This window comes from Triticum aestivum, chromosome 4B (genome assembly GCF_018294505.1).
Source record: "Triticum aestivum cultivar Chinese Spring chromosome 4B, IWGSC CS RefSeq v2.1, whole genome shotgun sequence".
Lineage (NCBI taxonomy): Eukaryota > Viridiplantae > Streptophyta > Magnoliopsida > Poales > Poaceae > Triticum > Triticum aestivum.
Genome location: NC_057804.1, coordinates 645,901,267 through 645,918,769, shown reverse-complemented (window position 1 = coordinate 645,918,769; position 17,503 = coordinate 645,901,267). Strand labels below are relative to the sequence as shown.

Genomic DNA, 17,503 nt, shown 5'->3' with positions numbered 1-17,503 from the left:
GCTTAAGGTTTCGATGACAGTTATATTATGAGTTTATGAGTTTTGATGTACCGAAGGAGTTCGGAGTCCCGGATGAGATCGGGGACATGACGAGGAGTCTCGAAATGGTCGAGACGTAAAGATCGATATATTGGACGACTATATTCGGACATCGGAAAGGTTCCGAGTGGTTTGGGTATTTTTCGGAGTACCGGGGAGTTACAGGAATACGGGGGAGAAGTATTGGACCTTATTGGGCCATACGGGAAAGAGAGAGGGGCTGCCTAGGGCAGGCCGCGCGCCCCCCCAAGGCCTAGTCCGAATTGGACTAGGGGGAGGGGCTGCGCCCCCTCCTTCCTTCCCTTCTCTTTTCCCCTTCCTTGTCTCCTACTCCTACTACATGGAAGGACTCCTAGTTGGACTAGGAAAAGGAGAATCCTACTCCCGGTGGGAGTAGGACTCCCTAGGGCGCGCCATAGAGAGGGCCGGCCCTCCCCTCCTCCACTCCTTTATATACGGGGGCAGGGGGCACCCCATGGACACACAAGTTGATCTTCGTGATTGTTCCTTAGCCGTGTGCGGTGCCCCCTCCACGATATTACACCTCGGTCATATTGTAGCGGTGCTTAGGCGAAGCCTTGTGACGGTTGAACATCAAGATCGTCACCACGCCGTCGTGCTGACGGAACTCCTCCCCGAAGCTTTGCTGGATCGGAGCTCGGGGTGCGTCATCAAGCTGTACGTGTGTCAAGAACTCGGAGGTGCCGGAGTAACAGTGCTTGGATCGGTAGGACCGGGAAGACGTACGACTACTTCCTCCATGTTGCGTCAACGCTTCCGCTTCGGTATATGAGGGTACGTAGACAACACTCTCCCCTCTCGTTGCTATGCATCACCATGATCTTGCGTGTGCGTAGGAAATTTTTTGAAATTACTATGTTCCCCAACAAATACAATATTCCCGTGACTAAGTCACATGCTTGCAAGCTACTCAGGATGCTGTATTACCGAGAGGACCCAGAGATATCTCTCCGTCATATGGAGTGACAAATATCAGTCTTGATCCATGCAACTCAACTAGTACCTTCCGAGATACCTAAAGAGTACCTATGATCACCCCGTTACGAAGTGAAGGTTGACACCCACAAAGCATTCTTCTGGTATTAGGGAGTGGCATGATCTCATGGTCTAAGGAATAGACACTTGACATTAAGAAAGTTGTAGCAAATAAACTAAGTGGCATGATCAGATGCTAAGCCTATGATTGGGTATGTCCATCATATCACTCTTCTAATGATGTGATCTCTTTATTAAATGACAACTCATGTCTTTGGTTAGGAAACCTTAACCGCATTTAAGAAACGAGCTAGTCTAGTAAAGACTCACAAGGGACACTGTGTTTGTTTATGTATCCACACATGTATTTGAGTCTGTTATTAATGCAATTATACCTTGAAGAATAAACACTTATCAAGAACAAGGAAATATGCTAATAACAAATTAATTATTTTCTCCAGGGTCAATCATGAAAACTAAGATATGTATTGCAAAAAAACTCAGATATGTGTGACTCACTTTTGCAAGAGGATGTATATATCTAGCTTGAGGCTTGAGGCATCTCCAACACAAGCCCTTAAAACGGACAAGGCAAATATTGGTCGACATGTCCGGGATGTTCCGCGCAAGATAGGGGAGGAAGCCTCCAATGTTAACCTGCATTTGTCCGTAGTGCATGTGAGGGCAGTGTTTTTTTTTTCCTGATACATAGTCGATTTTGGTTGGCTAGCCGGATGTCATTCCGGCAAAGCCTTCAAGTTTGCGATCACTTTGGCGGTTCGAACGGCCGAACGCGTCCACGAACGGTTGAGGATAGCATTCAATTGGAAGAGAAAGAAAATGTCTAGACTCCCGAGAAAAAGACATACACCAGTCTCTGTCCGGCCGGGTCAGCGTCAGCGTTGGCGGGTCGCTCTCGCACGACTTCTCTTGATTGGCGGCTTGCCCAGTCCCGGCCGCGGATCGAGTAGCGGCGGCGCATGCGACCTCGTCCAGGAAGCGCCCAGCCTACCTACCTACCATGGCCCGGCTCCAGCCCCAACTACTCCACGCGTCCAACGTTTTAGACCACCCCGGTCCGGTCGCCTTGGTGCTTCTTCCCTTCCTTCGCTCACGGCCACACTAGTTTATATATCGACGCCGTGCAAGTGTGCAACCAACTCGCTCCACTCACCCACCGGCCATGGCGATTCTTGAAGCCACGCTCGTTCTCCTCCTCCTCCTTGTAGCACCGGCGGCCGGCTCCGACGACGCGCTCGCCGCGTCCTGCTCCGGCGCGCGCAGCTTCGCCGCCGACAGCCCCTTCGCCAGCAGCCTGCGCCAGCTGTTCTCGCTCCTCGAGACCAAGGCCCGGGCCATCGGGTTCGACATCGGCAGCTCCGGCGGCGTGCACGGCCTGGCGCTCTGCCGCGGGGACGTCGCCAGGGCGACGTGCGCCGAGTGCATCCGCTCCGCGGGCGCCCAGGCCCGGCGCCTCTGCTCGTCCAAGAAGGACGCCGTCGTCTGGCTCGACGCCTGCATGCTCCGCTACTCCGACGGGCACTTCTTCGGCGAGGTCGACGCCGGCCACAGCGCCGTGGTGCCGGGCGGCGTCCTGGGCGCGGCGAGGTCGGCCGAGTTCGACAACGAGGTCGCCGGCATGATGAAGAGGCTCACGAGGACGGCGTACCTCTCGCCGCTGCTGTTCGCCGCCGGGGCGGCCGAGGCGGTCGCCGGGACGCGGAGACTGCACGGGCTCGCCCAGTGCACCAAGGACCTGTCCGGTGGGGACTGCAAGCTGTGTCTAGAGGCCGCCATTAGTAAGCTGCTGGCCAGAGGGTGCGCCAAGGAGGGAGGGATGGTGTTAGGCGGAAGCTGCAGTTTGAGATACGATCTGTATCCCATTTTTGATTCCTAGCTTGGTGGCGGTACCTCTAATTTGTTGTTGTAATTAAGGTGTCAGACTCTTATACCCACATGCATTGTTCATACAGATTCTCATGAATATATTCAGATACAAGAAACTTCAGTTATGTTTGTAAATCCCTTTCACATTCTTTGCTTTCACGTGATTGGTCATTAAAATTGCCGCTGCTTTAATACAACTTTAATAGTACTCGGGAGGGAGTAGTAGAGTATTATACAGAGAATAAAACCATTGCTTTTTTTTTCAATTTCTATGGTGTATTTACTACCATTGAATTAAACAGCTAACCTTTGTTCAACGGTTGATTGAAATCCGATTTGAAATTTTGTTGTAAGGTAGAGTACATCTTGTGCAAACCCTCGAACAATTCTAACGAATTTACAACTTTCTTATATGCTCCCATTTATGATATGTTTCCTCCACCAAGTGGATGAAGTGTGGTGAACATACTTTGAACAATTCAGTTTTGCGTTAATACTTCACACAAAAGAAAAAGTTTGCTTCATTCAACATTTTTTAGTTTATTTTCTGCATGAATAAAAAATTGTTGATGGTGTCTTCGAATCTACCCCTCCGTTCCCTAACATAATACTCTCTCTGTAAACTAATATAAGAGCATTTAGATTACTAAAATAGTGATCTAAACACTCTTATATTAGTTTACGGAGGGAGTACCTTTTATGTTTTTCTTAATTCGCATGTATCTAGACACATATTAGTATGTATGTTCAATCATTTTAGTATATGTAGTTAAAGTTTTGAAATAGCTAAAAGTTCTTATAGTAAAGAACGGATGGAGTAACAAATTGATTGGTTTCTATTATAAAAGAGTGGCAGTATATAGCAATATCATGGTTGTTGACAACTTGCCATGGTGGCACGCATAAAAGGTTCAGTTTTCGAATAATTGGGCAAAAAAAAGTTAGTATACAAAAAGTAAAAGTTAATTTTCTTTGAAAGAGCTCTGAGAGCATCTACAACCGCACCTACTTAGTTTGGGTCCTCAAACGTCCGTGGACGTGCCCTGTTAGTGCTTGGGCGCGTCCGTTTTGATCCCTCATTTTTCCTGCAAAATAATCACGCTCCTACTTTGAACCCTCAATTTTTTTTTCTACACGTGACATTTCATCGAACATGTTGAGTGCGACACTGCCGGAGCACGTGGAGAGCATGCACAACAGTGACATCACTTGAAGAACGCACTACAGCTCACGCACCTCTGGCACCTGAAGAACCCACTGCATCTCACGCACTTTCGGCCGGAGCACGCACCCAACGACAGCACACGCTGCCTGGCCGGAGCGCCCACATAGCGGCAACACACGCGGCTGTCTGGCCGGAGCGCGCACACTGCACACATACATAACACACGACAGCAGCGGTCGGAAGGCGACAGCAGCGGTCGATCCCGAGCAGCGCGCACGTCTGGCTGCTTGAGGCTCGAGGCGCACGTCGGCTGGTACAAGAAGCTGCGGGCTGGTCTCCAGCCCGGAGCACGGCGAGCTCCTGCGAGGGCAGGTGAGACTCTGGTCCGACCCTACGGACGGGTTCCGCCGTGGGCGAGCCCCGACGCGGCGCGAACTCCGGCGCCGGCACCCGGCGGCCGCCGGCCAGCACGCGCAGGCGCGGCAGCCACGGACGCGAGAAGCAGACGCATGCGCGGCCAACCAGCCAGCACACGGCGGCCGTGGACGCCAGCAGCCGATGCACACGCAGACGACCAACACGTGCGGCCAGCCGCCTCCTCCGCCCACGTCGGAGCCGCCGCGAGGCTTCCAAGCGACAGAGATATGAGAAAGGAAGGAGGATTGGGTGGCTGTAGGTGTGGGACCATGTGGATGGCTATGACGTGGAGGGGGCTGCCCGGACGTGTCCGGGCGTGTCAGCTAACTCCTTATATTATCCTCATACTAGCACATATGCCGGTGCGTTACAACGAAAAAAATATTTGACGTGTGTTTCGCTATAAAAAACCGCTAGTTTTTACTGCTCACCAAAATGTCACCAACATGGAGGCACACACCCGTCGTCCACGATAAGTTTATATCAGTTATGCATTATAAGCAGGAAACAAACCTTAGCACCTTTCGTAAAGGTACAATAATTTGGTCCTGGTTTCGCATAGGTTATCCGCGCTTATGTTATACAATTTTGCTAAAGCACATCTAGATGTGCTATAAGTATTGCACATCTAAGTCCTATATTATTGGCTTTACACTAAGACACGTGCAAGTATTTTCTTTTGTTTTTTTTCCTTTTCTTTCTAGATGTTATACTCCTTATGTCAGATATTATTAAGTGGGCTGGCCACTTAGTCACGTACTCCCTCCGTCCGAAAAAACTTGTCATCAAAATAAACAAAAAGGAATGTATCTAGAAGTATTACTTCTAGATACATTCCTTTTTGTCCATTTTGATGACAAGTATTTTCGGACAGAGGGAGTATGTATTTGTCAAGCCGGAAGTAATGTGATACTTTACTCGTTCATTGAACGGGAGATTTTTTTTCTTTTTGAGATTTTGAACGGGAGATTTGATTGACGTACTCAATCACCCTGATGGCACTATGAAAATATATTAATCTTACCAAAGTTATGTTAAAATACCTAACCATGCAATCCATAAACCTGTTTAATTAGAGCTAATCATCACGTGGCCATGAAAAAAAATAGAACCACATGTCCTTTTTAATTATCCAGCATGCATGTCTCAGGAATCAGTTGTAATCATTCAGCCTGCACATGCAGTACGGTTACGGGGAGCAGGACAGGAGCGGCTGCGTGGCCGCCCACTATGCCCGTAGTTTTTAGACCTGAGATATCTTGCATATGATATACATCCGACCAGTGCAGTTTATTTGTTTTCTCCTATATAAACACTCTCGTTGGACATGCAATCATTTGATTTTGTATTTTAGATATTCTCTTTTCTTCCTTATTACTCCATCTGTAAACTAATACGTATAAGAGTGTTTAGATCACTATTTCAGTATTTTAAACGTTCTTATATTAGTTTACTGAGGGAGTATTTCTTTTTCTATTCCCTTTTCTCAATCTGAACTGATCTCTTCCCTTGATTTCTGCTCGCTGATCTCACCCTCAACTCCATGATTCTAGTATAACTTCCTAACGTAGCCTTGTTTTCGTCCTTTTCCCTCCAAGGTGTGCTCCGTGCGCGGCCGTGTCATCAGCACACAAGCATGAGGTGCCCTGGTTGGTCATCTGAGTTAGAGTCTGGTGGCAAGCGCGGTTTAGCATTGCTTTTATGCTTTCCCCGGCAGCTAGCTCGGCTGGTTAGCTTTGCTTCTATCCATCATGAGGTCGTGAGTTCGATTTTGATCGATACAAATTTTATTTTTCGTATATCTTTCAAAGCCTGCAAATTGGGCCGTGATTGTTGTTCTCGACGAAGTGGGCCGGCCCTGAAAAAGTGGAGAAACAATCCTCCTTTTAATATTAGGTAAAGATAAAGATATGGGAGCAACTAATTAACGAGCGCTTCTTCGGGAGCCTCTCAACGATCAGCGCCACTTGGCGCGCTCACAGCCATTCGCCACGTGTCGCGCTCTGTACGCTCCCTCCGGATTTTATTTTTTATTTATTTTTACGCACGCGTTTTCGGCTTTTTAAAAGTTTTTTTTGACGTTTTGGTTTTTTACCGGTCTTCCCTAGCTTTTCGACCAAAAAAATTTTGAAAAAAAAAATTTCGCAGAAAAATGCATTTTTTTCGTGAGAGTCGCGATTTTGTTTTCGCGAGAGGCACGGCCGTGCCTCTTGGAAACGAAAAAAACGTCTTTTCTTTTTTTTCCGCGAGAGTCACGGTTTTGCTTCCGCGAGAGGCATAGTTGTGCTTTCGCGAGAGGCACGGGCGTGCCTCTTTCGGAAAGGGAAAAATACGCGTTTTCTGTTTTCTTTTCTTTCGCGAGAGGCACGGTTTTGCTTCCGCCAGAGGCACGGTTGTGCTTTCGCGAGAGACACGGGCGTGCCTCTTTCGGAAAGGGAAAAAACGTGTTTTTTGTTTTTTTCGCGAGAGGCACGGTTTTGCTTCCGCGAGAGGCACGGTTGTGCTTTCGCGAGAGGCACGAGCGTGCCTCTTTTGGAAAGGGGTAAAAACGCGTTTTCTGTTTTTTTCTTTCGTGAGAGGCACGGTTTTGCTTCCGCGAGAGGCACGGTTGTGCTTTAGCAAGAGGCACGGGCGTGCCTCTTTCGGAAAAGGAAAAAACGCGTTTTCTGTTTTTCTTTCTTTCGTGAGAGGCACGGTTTTGTTTCCGCGAGAGGCACGGTTGTGATTTCATCAGAGGCACGGGCGTGCCTCTTTCGGAAAGGGAAAAAACCTGTGTTCCCGGTTCGGTTTTTTCATCAGTTTTTTTCGTCTGTTTTTTTCGTGAAAAAAAGTTCGTCAAAACCTATCAACATGGGATCTAGTTTTGAAGATCTCGACGCGAGGAATCCAATGGCGAAAGCGGTTCGAGATTTGGATGCACGGTTTAAGAGATAAAACATTTTGAATAAACGGATCTACGAAAAAAGGGAAAATTCCCAGGTTGCGACAAGTGGCCCACATGCAGCGCGCCACTTGTCGCAACCTAGGGAGTTGGAGTGATCTCTGCAAGGAGTACTCCTTAATTAGTGATTTCGTAAAGATATACCCCTAAAAAAAAGGTACGCCGGTCAGTCCGAGTTTTTAGGGACAAAGTGGGGGTTCAGTTGGGTCATTGTTTTTAACCGGACACTTATCGAGCGGATGTTCAAGGAGAAAATAAGGCGACCGCTAGGCGCCAGCGCGCTGGCCCAAATTTCGGCCGGTCGGCTTGCAGCCACACGATCCCAACAACATCAACCGTTGGATCTTCAAGGTAGGTCGTCTTCTTCCCAGCATCTCCTCCATTCCCCGTCCGCCTCACCTGTGGCACCTCCATTATCAGCCCCCTCCCCCGTTCTCTCAGTGACTGCTGCTATGCGGCTCACGGCCGGAGGCCCGATGGCCGGTGCTCTCCTCCCTCCTGCATCTCGCGCAGCACCCACGAATCTTGTGCGGCTCGCTGGGGCGCGCGTCGCGCTCTACTACTGCCCCACCCCTCCCGATCGCAGCACGGTGCCTTCCTTCCTTGCTACATGCCAGATCTCGTCGCTGGGATTCGCGACAACCCACCACCGACATCTTGTTTCGTGCTCCACCGTCGTGCTTAAAGCACCATGACCCATGACTGGATGTAGCAAAACATGTTGCTGATAGTAGCAAAAAATCGAGGCGGTTGCAGCAAAAATGTCGTCCTTGCCGTTGCCGGTCGCATCTAGGTTGTAAAGCACCATAGTCTCATGAAGCTTTTTCAGGTGCCGGATGTAGCATTTTCATCTGTCGGTTGCAGCCTTTTTTCGGTTGCGCCATGGCCGCCCCAGCTTCTGTGTCTGGTGTTGAAGCTTTTTAAGATACTGGATGTAGCAGTTTAGGACGCCGGTTATAGCATTCGGAACTGCCAGTTGCAGCTCCTCCGCACGTCGGTCATAGCCGGTCCGCTCTTTGGTTGCAACAACAAAAAAGCCCGATGTAGCATTTTGTGATGCTGGTTGTACCTCCTCTGAATACCGGTCACAACACTCCTCTTGACCCAACAAAGAAAAATGCATCGGCCGTAGCAAAAAGGAGTTGCCAGTTGCAGCTCTACCTCGATTCGGTCGCAGCTTCCTCATAGCCAGTTGCAGCAAAAACAGTGTTGCACGTCGTAGGCCATGGATGCAGCTCGCCAACCATGGCAGTTGTAGCTCCAGTCATCATGGAGCAGATGCAGCTAAGAGGGTGAATCAAGGGGAAGGGGAAGTGGAGGGGGTATGCTGGCTCGGGGGGTTGGCGAGACAGAGGGACAAGAAAGAAGATGGCAAGACATAACATGGTGGAAGCATCCATGGTGTGGGAAGGTGAAAGGGAAAAGAAGCAGAGGAAGGAGGGGGAATGATGGAGGAGAACGAACAGAGGCGTCAAAACAGGAAGAGATAAGAGATCGGAAAGAGATGCCTGGCCCCACCATGCATAACGCCCGCGTGCGTCCGGCCCAATGTTTCGGCCGGCGCACTGCTGGAAACGCTTCCCAGAAAATAAGTCCATGTTTGTTTCGGATTCTGGGAGTAGATTCAGCTTTGTTAGTGAAGCCGAATCTAAAATCTGAAACAAACAGCTATTTGGAATCAGCTTTGCCAGTGAAGCTGAATCTGGATTTTGGCCATTTTCAGTGTAATTTCCTGAAGCATCTAAAGGTGTACTTTGGTGGTGAAGCTGATTCTGCAAATCAGCTTTGTCACTGAAGCGAATCCACAGGTGATTAAAATCTAAATGAAGCTGAAAGAAACAGGGCCTAAGACGTTCGGCTGTAGATGCTCTAAGGATGACCGAGTTTACATATTCTAACCAAGGTGCTAGATAGCAGTGAATAATCACCAGGGCTACAGACACAAGTCCATAGCGAAGCCTCCTCCCCCATAGACATCAACAATCTTCTTCTCGAATACATGGAAGCCAAAACCAATGTACGGCTGAGCAACACGTGAAAGGCAAGCAACGTCCGCTCATCCCTGGTACTCGGGCCAACTCCAGTGCGCGATCCCATCCTGTCTGTCCTAGTCTGTTTGGGATAGAACGGACGAATAGCGCGGCCCAACGCGTGGCTCCAAACGGATAAATGTCTTGTTTTCGTCCGTTTTTGACCCATTCCCGGTCCAAACATGCGCCGTGTTTAGGGTGAAATGGACATCACATGGACGGGCTAGACGCACTCCCTTGTCCTCCCTGTGGCCTGATACGTCTCCAATGTATCTATAAATTTTGATTATTCTGTGTTATTTTATTATCAATCTTGGATGTTTTATAATCATTATATAGTCATTTTATATATTTTTTTGGTACTAACCTATTGACATAGTGCCAAGTGCCAGTTGCTGTTTTTTGCATGTGCTTACATCGCAGCAAATAATATCAGAAGGAGTCCAAATACCACGCCAATTTACGATGATTTTTTATGGGCCAGAAGGAACAAAACAGGCCCTGGTTGCACCTGGGGGGAGTCCCGAGGAGGGAACAACCCACCTGGGCGCGCCATGAGGCCCAGGCGTGCCCAAGTGGGTTGTGCCCACCTCGGGTGCCCCTGGACCGACTCTTTGCTCTATAAATACCTCAATATTCCAGAAACCCTAGGGGAGTCGACGAAATATTCATACAGCCATCGCAGAGTCCAGAACCACGAGATCCAATCTAGGCACCATCACGGAGGGGTTCACCACTTCCATTGGTGCCTCTCCGATGATGCGTGAGTAGTTCTTTGTAGACCTTCGGGTCCGTAGTTAGTAGCTAGATGGCCTTCTCTCTCTCTTGATTATCAATACAATGGTGTCTTGAAGATCTATATGATGTAACTCTTTTTGCGGTGTGTTTGTTGGGATCCGATGAACTTAGGGTTTATGTGATGAATTGAGTTTTCCCTTTGAGTTTTCGTTGTTATTGTATTGAATACTTTATTGATTTGAGAACACTTGATATATGTCTTGCAATTGAATACTCGTGGTGACAATGGGGTATCATATTGATTCACTTGATATATGTTTTGGCACTCAACTCACAGATTCTCGAGGTGACGTTGGGGTAATCTATGCATAGGGGTTGATGCATGTTCTTGTCTTTGTTTCTCGGTAGAAATCTTGGGGTACTCTTTATAGTTCTTTGTGTGGACTGAGTATTATGAATAGGAATTTGTTTTGGTGTTATTCTAGTATGAACTCTAGGATAGATCGAATGGAAAAAGTAGCTTTGTGTTATTTTAGTACGAAATCTTGAATAGATCGAACGGAAAGAATAGCTTTGAGGTGCTTTCATACCCTACAAACAATTCCGTCTTATGTTCTCTGCTAGATAGGAACTTTGGAGTGATTTTTCATCGTCATAATTATGTGAAGTTCTATCAATTGCCCAACAGTAATTTGTTTATCCACCGTTTGCAATCTTTCTCGAGAGAAGGCACTAGTGAAACCTACGGCCCCCGTGTCTTCTTTCTCATATATTTGCCTTGCGATCTACTTTTCCTTGCATTTATTTTCAGATCTATTAAACCAAAAATACAAAAATACCTTGCTGCAATTTATTTGTTCTGCGATCTATTTATCCCATCTACAAATTTACCTCACGCCCTTTGCCTATCTTGAGGCGTCGTACCCCGAAAGGGATTGACAACCCCTTTAACACGTCGGGTTGCGAGGTGTTGTTATTTGTGTGCAGGGGCTGTTTATGTTGTGTTGCTTGGTTCTCCTATTCATTCGGTAACCTTGGTTTCATATCTGAGGGAAATACCTACCGCCGTTGTGCTGCATCATCCCTTCCTCTTTGGGGAAAAAACCGACGTAGCTTCAAGCGACATCATGGCCCGCCTGTTGGGGACACTAGCGCTTCATTCACCTCCATTGCCTCCATCCGCCCTCCCCCCACCCCACCCCACCGCTAGCACTGCCACTATTCTCCGGCCACCCACTTACACTAGTAGAAAATGGGCCATTAGTCCCGGTTCCAGAGGGCCTTTAGTCCCGGTTCTGGAACCGGGACTAAAGGGTCGGTACTAAAGCCCCCCCCCCTCTTTAGTCCCGGTTATGTTACGAACCGGGACTAAAGGCTCTCCACATGGCCGCTGCCTAGAGTTTGACATTTAGTCCCGGTTGGTAGCACCAACCAAGGCTAAAGGTATTTTTTTTTAAAAATTGTTTTTCTGATTTTTTTTGAATTTTTTTGAGGTTTTTTCTAATTTTTGAATTATTTGACAATTTAATCTCTAATCACCCGTCATCACTGCTCATTGCTCAATTATGAACCACTCATTCCAAATCATCTAACTTCCCGACCGGTCACTCATCCTCTCACTACTCCAGCCTGAGCACGCTTAACTTCCGAGTTCTATTCCCCCTAGTTTCCAAGTATGCACTTGTTGTTTTCCTGACAATACTAAGCTGTCAATCTTATTAACCCTTAGGAGTTGAACTTGAGCAGTAAGCACTGTTTGAGTTTGAAACTATTATTCTAAAAAACTATAATTATTTAGTAACACTGATATTTCTTGAATAAGTAGTTCGACCATAGTTTGACCACAGTTTGAACATATTTGACCATAGTTTGACCCCAGTTTGACCATAGTTTGACCACATTTTGACCAAAATTATAAAAACTAAAATAATTATTTAGTAACACTAATATTTCTTGAATAAGTAGTTTGACCACACTTTGACCAGATTTGACCATAGTTTGACCAAAATTCAAAAAAAGCTAAAATAATTATTTATTAACACTAATATTTTTTGAATAAGTAGTTTGACCATACATAGTTTGACCAGATTTAACAGAAATTCAAAAAAACTGAAATTTGAGCATATCTTTTTTTCCTTTCAGAATTTGAGGATTCTAAAAATTTGCAAACAGGCTATAGGCTGTCAAAATCGGATGAAGATTTTCGTGCTGATTTTTTTGATATATTATGTGTTTTTTCGACATCCTATGCAAAAGATATGGCCGTTTTACTTTTTCATAACACTTTTTTGAAAAACATGTCCAAATTTATGTTTTTTAATTTTCCTAACTAGTAGATGTAGTAAAATAACTACATCTCGAAGGATTTTAATTTTTGAAGTTTTTTTTCATTTTCTTTTGTTTTGTACAAAACTGAAAAGGCGATACACAAGGGGGGGGGTAGAGTTTGAACCTTTTGTCCCGGTTTGAGATAGGAACCGGGACTAAAGGGCATCGCACCCTTTAGTCCCGGTTTGAGACACGAACCGGGACTAAAGGGCATCACACCCTTTAGTACTGGTTTGTGTCTCAAACCGGGACTAAAGGTCCTATATGAACCGGGACTAGTGCCTTCCCGACGCCTTAGCCGCTTGAACCGGGACCAATGCTCACATTAGTCCCGGTTCGTGATGCAACCGGGACTAATGTGTATATTGAGTTTGGATGAAAGCCCCTGTTTTCTACTAGTGTCACTGCTCACCCCCTGACCGTCCATACCAAACCACGTCTCGACATGGCCGCCATCACGCCCACACTTTCGTAGGAGTTTTGGCCATTGTTTGGAGGATTTTTCGCCATCGCCATCGTAGCCGGTACCAGAGGGGATACGACCACCGACGACGGCTATGGACCACGAAAGCTTCCGTCGGGTGCTCCAGAGCGGCCTGTAGCCGACCACCAAACGCCCCTGCTGCATTGAGGTGATCATCGCGGCCTCTTTGCCCCCACGAACGCAAGGTGATTTACACTTTCCCCACAAAGGTATGGACAATGGAGATGAATTTTTCTTGAACCACTTCATTTATTCATCAGACGATTCATCCTCGGATGACGAAGATCTTGTGGTGGCTGCACTGGTCATTCACGACCACATTGAACGGCAATGGCCTCGGTACAGGGGGTCAGTCCCTGGTCGTGCTCCCAACCTGAATCACAACAGAGAGAGAGGCCACACCCTGCTCTATGTCAATTATTTTGCGAATACCCCGCTCTTAAAACCAGATAAATTCCGCCGCCATTTTCGTATGGCAAGGCATGTGTTCAATCATATCTAAGAGGGAGTGGTTTCTCATGACCCATTCTTCAAGTGCAAAATGGATGCCCTTGGCAAGCTTGGATTCTCCTCTTACGAGAAATGCACCGCGGCCATCTGCATGCTTGCATATGGAATTCCAGGCAATCTGCTAGATGAGTACGTGTGCATGAGTGAGACCACATGTCTACTGTCACTGTACAACTTCTGCAAGGCCGTGGTGGCAGTGTTTAGCCATGAGTACTTGAGATAGCTGAATGCCACTAATACAGAAAGGTTGTTGGCGATCAACACCGATAGAGGCTTTCCAGGCATTCTTGGCAGCATAGGTTGTATGCACTAGGAGTGGAAGAACTGTCCATTTGCTTGGCAGGGCCAGTACAAGGGCATGTTAAAGCGTGCACTGTCATATTAGAAGCGGTGGTTTCGCAAGATATTTGGATATGGCATTCTTTCTTCGGCATGGCAGGTTCTCACAATGATATCAACGTACTGCAGCGTTCTCTAGTCTTCGCAAGGCTTGCAGAAGGCCACTCCCCACCAGTCAACTTTGAGATCAATGGCCACCACTACAACAAGGGATACTACCTAGCTGATGGTATATATCCTCAGTGGTCAACTTTTGTGAAGACAATCTCGAACCCCCAAGGTGAGAAGAGACAGAGATTTGCCCAAATGCAAGAGAGTGCTAGAAAGGATGTGGAGCGTGCTTTTGGTGTGCTTCAATCCTGATGGGGTATCGTTCGAAGCCCTGAACTGGCATGGGGTGAAGGGAAGCTTTGGGAGGTGATGACTGCTTGTGTGATCATCCACAACATGATCATCGAGGACGAGCGTGATAACAGCATCTTCGACCAAGGATTTGATTTTCAAGGTGAAAATGTTGAGCCCCTACACCAAGAACCGGCCACATTTGAAAAGTTTACCCAATTCCATCATGAACTGCGTGATTGGCACACTCATTTGGATCTTCAAAATGACTTGGTTGAGCACATGTGGAATCACATTGGCAACCAATAGATGTATTGGTTCATTATGTTTATTCAAGACAATTTCGATTTGGTTGTAAAACTATTTTATTGGAGACAATTTTGATTGGGTTGTAGTTTTTTCTATTTGAGACAATTAATATTTGGACGTGCAAACTTGTTTTATTAAACATTGAAATATGAATAAATGGGCATATTGTCCGTGGTGGACAGGATGGGGCCAAAGGATGCGTCCGCGCGTTGGGCGCACGGCCACCGCATCCTAGGAAAGGCCCGAACATGACCCCATTGCCCTACCCAAACGGACAGAATTCGGGCAAAACGGACGTCCATTTGGGGTCGTGCGCTGGAGTTGGCCTAATGATATGTCTCCAACGTATCTATAATTTATGAAGTATTCATGTTGTTATATTATCATTCTTGGATGTTTTAGAATCATTCTATAGCAACTTTATATCATTTTTTTGGACTAACCTATTGACCCAGTGCCCAGTGTCAGTTGCTGTTTTTTGCTTGTTTTTTACATTGCAAGAAATCAATATCAAACAGAGTCCAAACACCACACTTCTCCGATTGAGTTCGAGCTTATCAGGCTGAAGCCTTTTGACATAAGTGTCGCAACCCCAAACTTTAAGAAACAACAACTTAGGTTTCTTGCCAAACCACAGTTCATGCCTGTCGTCTCAATGGATTTAGACGGTGTCCTATTTAACGTGAATGCAGCTGTCTCTAATCCATAACCCCAAAACAATAGTGGTAAATCGATAAGAGACATCATAGATCGCACTATATCTAATAAAGTACGGTTACGACGTTCGGACGCACCATTACGATGTGGTGTTCCAGGTGGCGTGAGTTGTGAAACTATTCCACTTTGTTTTAAATGAAGGACAAACTCGTAACTCAAATATTCGCCTCCACGATTAGATCGTGGAAACCTTATTTTCTTGTTACGATGACTCTCCACTCCTCTCTGAAATTCTTTGAACTTTTGAAATGTTTCAGACTTGTGTTTCATTAAGTAGATATACCCATATATGCTCAAATCATCTGTGAAGGTTAGAAAATAATGATACCCACTGCGTGCTGATACGTCTCCAACGTATCTATAATTTTTGATTGTTCCATGCTATTATATTACCTGTTTTGGATGTTTATGGGCTTTACTTTACATTTTTATATCATTTTTGGGACTAACCTACTAACCGGAGGCCCAGCCAGTATTGCTATTTTTTTGCCTATTTCAGTATATCGAAGAAAAGGAATATCAAACGGAGTCCAAACGGAATGAAACCTTCGGGAGCATGATTTTTGGAACAAACGTGATCCAGAGGACTTGGAGTGCAAGTCAAGAAACAATCGAGGAAGCCACAAGGGTGGAGGGCGCCCCCCTATAGGGCGCGCCCCCTGTCTTGTGGGCCCCTCGGGCATCCACCGACGTACTTCTTCCTCCTATATATACCCATATACCCCGAAACCATCCAAGGAGCCACCGAACAAATATTTCCGCCATCGTAACCTTCTGTATCCGCGAGATCCCATCTTGGAGCCATCGCCGGCACTCTGTCGGAGGGGGAATCCACCACAGAGGGCTTCTACATCAACACCATAGCCCTTCCGATGAGTTGTGAGTAGTTTACCTGAGACCTTCGGGTCCATAGTTATTAGCTAGATGGCTTATTCTCTCTTTTTGGATCTCAATACCATGTTCTCCCCCTCTCTTGTGGAGATCTATTCGATGTAACTCTTTTTGCGGTGTGTTTGTCGAGATCCGATGAATTGTGGGTTTACGATCAAGTTTATCTATGAGAAATATTTGAATCTCCTCTGAATTATTTTATGTGTGATTGAGTTATCTTTGCAAGTCTCTTCGAATTATCGGTTTGGTTTGACCTACTAGATTGATCTTTCTTGCCATGGGAGAAGTGCTTAGCTTTGGGTTCAATCTTGCAGTGTCCTTCCTCAGTGACAGCAGTGGCAGCAAGGCACGTATTGTATTGTAGCCATCGAGGATAAAAAGATGGGGTTTATATCATATTGCATGAGTTTATCCCTCTACATCATGTTATCTTTCTTAATGCATTACTCTGTTCTTATGAACTTAATACTCTAGATGCATGCTGGATAGCGGTCGATATGTGGAGTAATAGTAGTAGATGCAGGCAGGAGTCGGTCTACTTGTTACGGACGTGATGCCTATATACATGATCATGCCTAGATAATCTCATAATTATTTGCTTTTCTATCAATTGCTCGACAGTAATTTGTTCACCCACCGTAATACTTATGCTATCTTGAGAGAAGCCTCTAGTGAAACCTATGGCCCCGGGGTCTATCTTTTATCATATACACTTTCAATCTACTTTTATTTACATCTTTAATTTTCCAATCTATATCACAAAATACCAAAAATATATTTATCTTATCATATTATCTCTATCAGATCTCACTTTCGCAAGTGACCGTGAAGGGATTACACTACAAAAAAAAGACACATCCGTGACATTTTGGGCCGAACGAAATTTTTTTCTGTCATACATATGACACTTCTATGACGATAATTGTGACAAAACCCGGTATCATCATAGATGTGGTGGGCTCCTACTTCTATGACAAAAAAACATGACAGAAAATGGGCTTTTCATCCTGGGCGGGTCGGAGACGCAGCTGCATGACATTCTTTGGGTCGTCCATGACGGAAAAAACCGTGGTAGAAGCAAGGGCGAGGAAAATTTCGGGGAGTTCCCGGTTACGATGGGAGGTCAGGGGCCGAGCGATGCGCGTTTCCCTCATACACGTATGCGCGTGTGTGCGAGGCGTTGGCTCTAACTGAACCCGAGCGAGGCGTTGGACTCTAACTGAACCCGAGCGATTGCACTGCAGGCTACGCATTACTGAACCCGAGCGATCGACCGATGGCTGTTAACTGAACCTGATCGAGCGATTCCTTCGCTACTGCTACTAACTGAAGCCGATCGATTGGATGAACAGTGAGCGTTGCGCGCGCGC

At 46.4% G+C, this 17,503-nt stretch overlaps 1 protein-coding gene across 1 annotated transcript; it reads left to right on the top strand.

Moving 5' to 3' along the window:
* Positions 1 to 2,157: 2,157 nt before the first annotated feature.
* Positions 2,158 to 3,047, top strand: LOC123089580 (cysteine-rich repeat secretory protein 38). The gene has a single exon (XM_044511221.1). The coding sequence runs from the start codon at positions 2,219 to 2,221 to the stop codon at positions 2,930 to 2,932; it is 714 nt and encodes a 237-aa protein (XP_044367156.1). The 5' UTR covers positions 2,158 to 2,218; the 3' UTR covers positions 2,933 to 3,047.
* Positions 3,048 to 17,503: the final 14,456 nt, after the last annotated feature.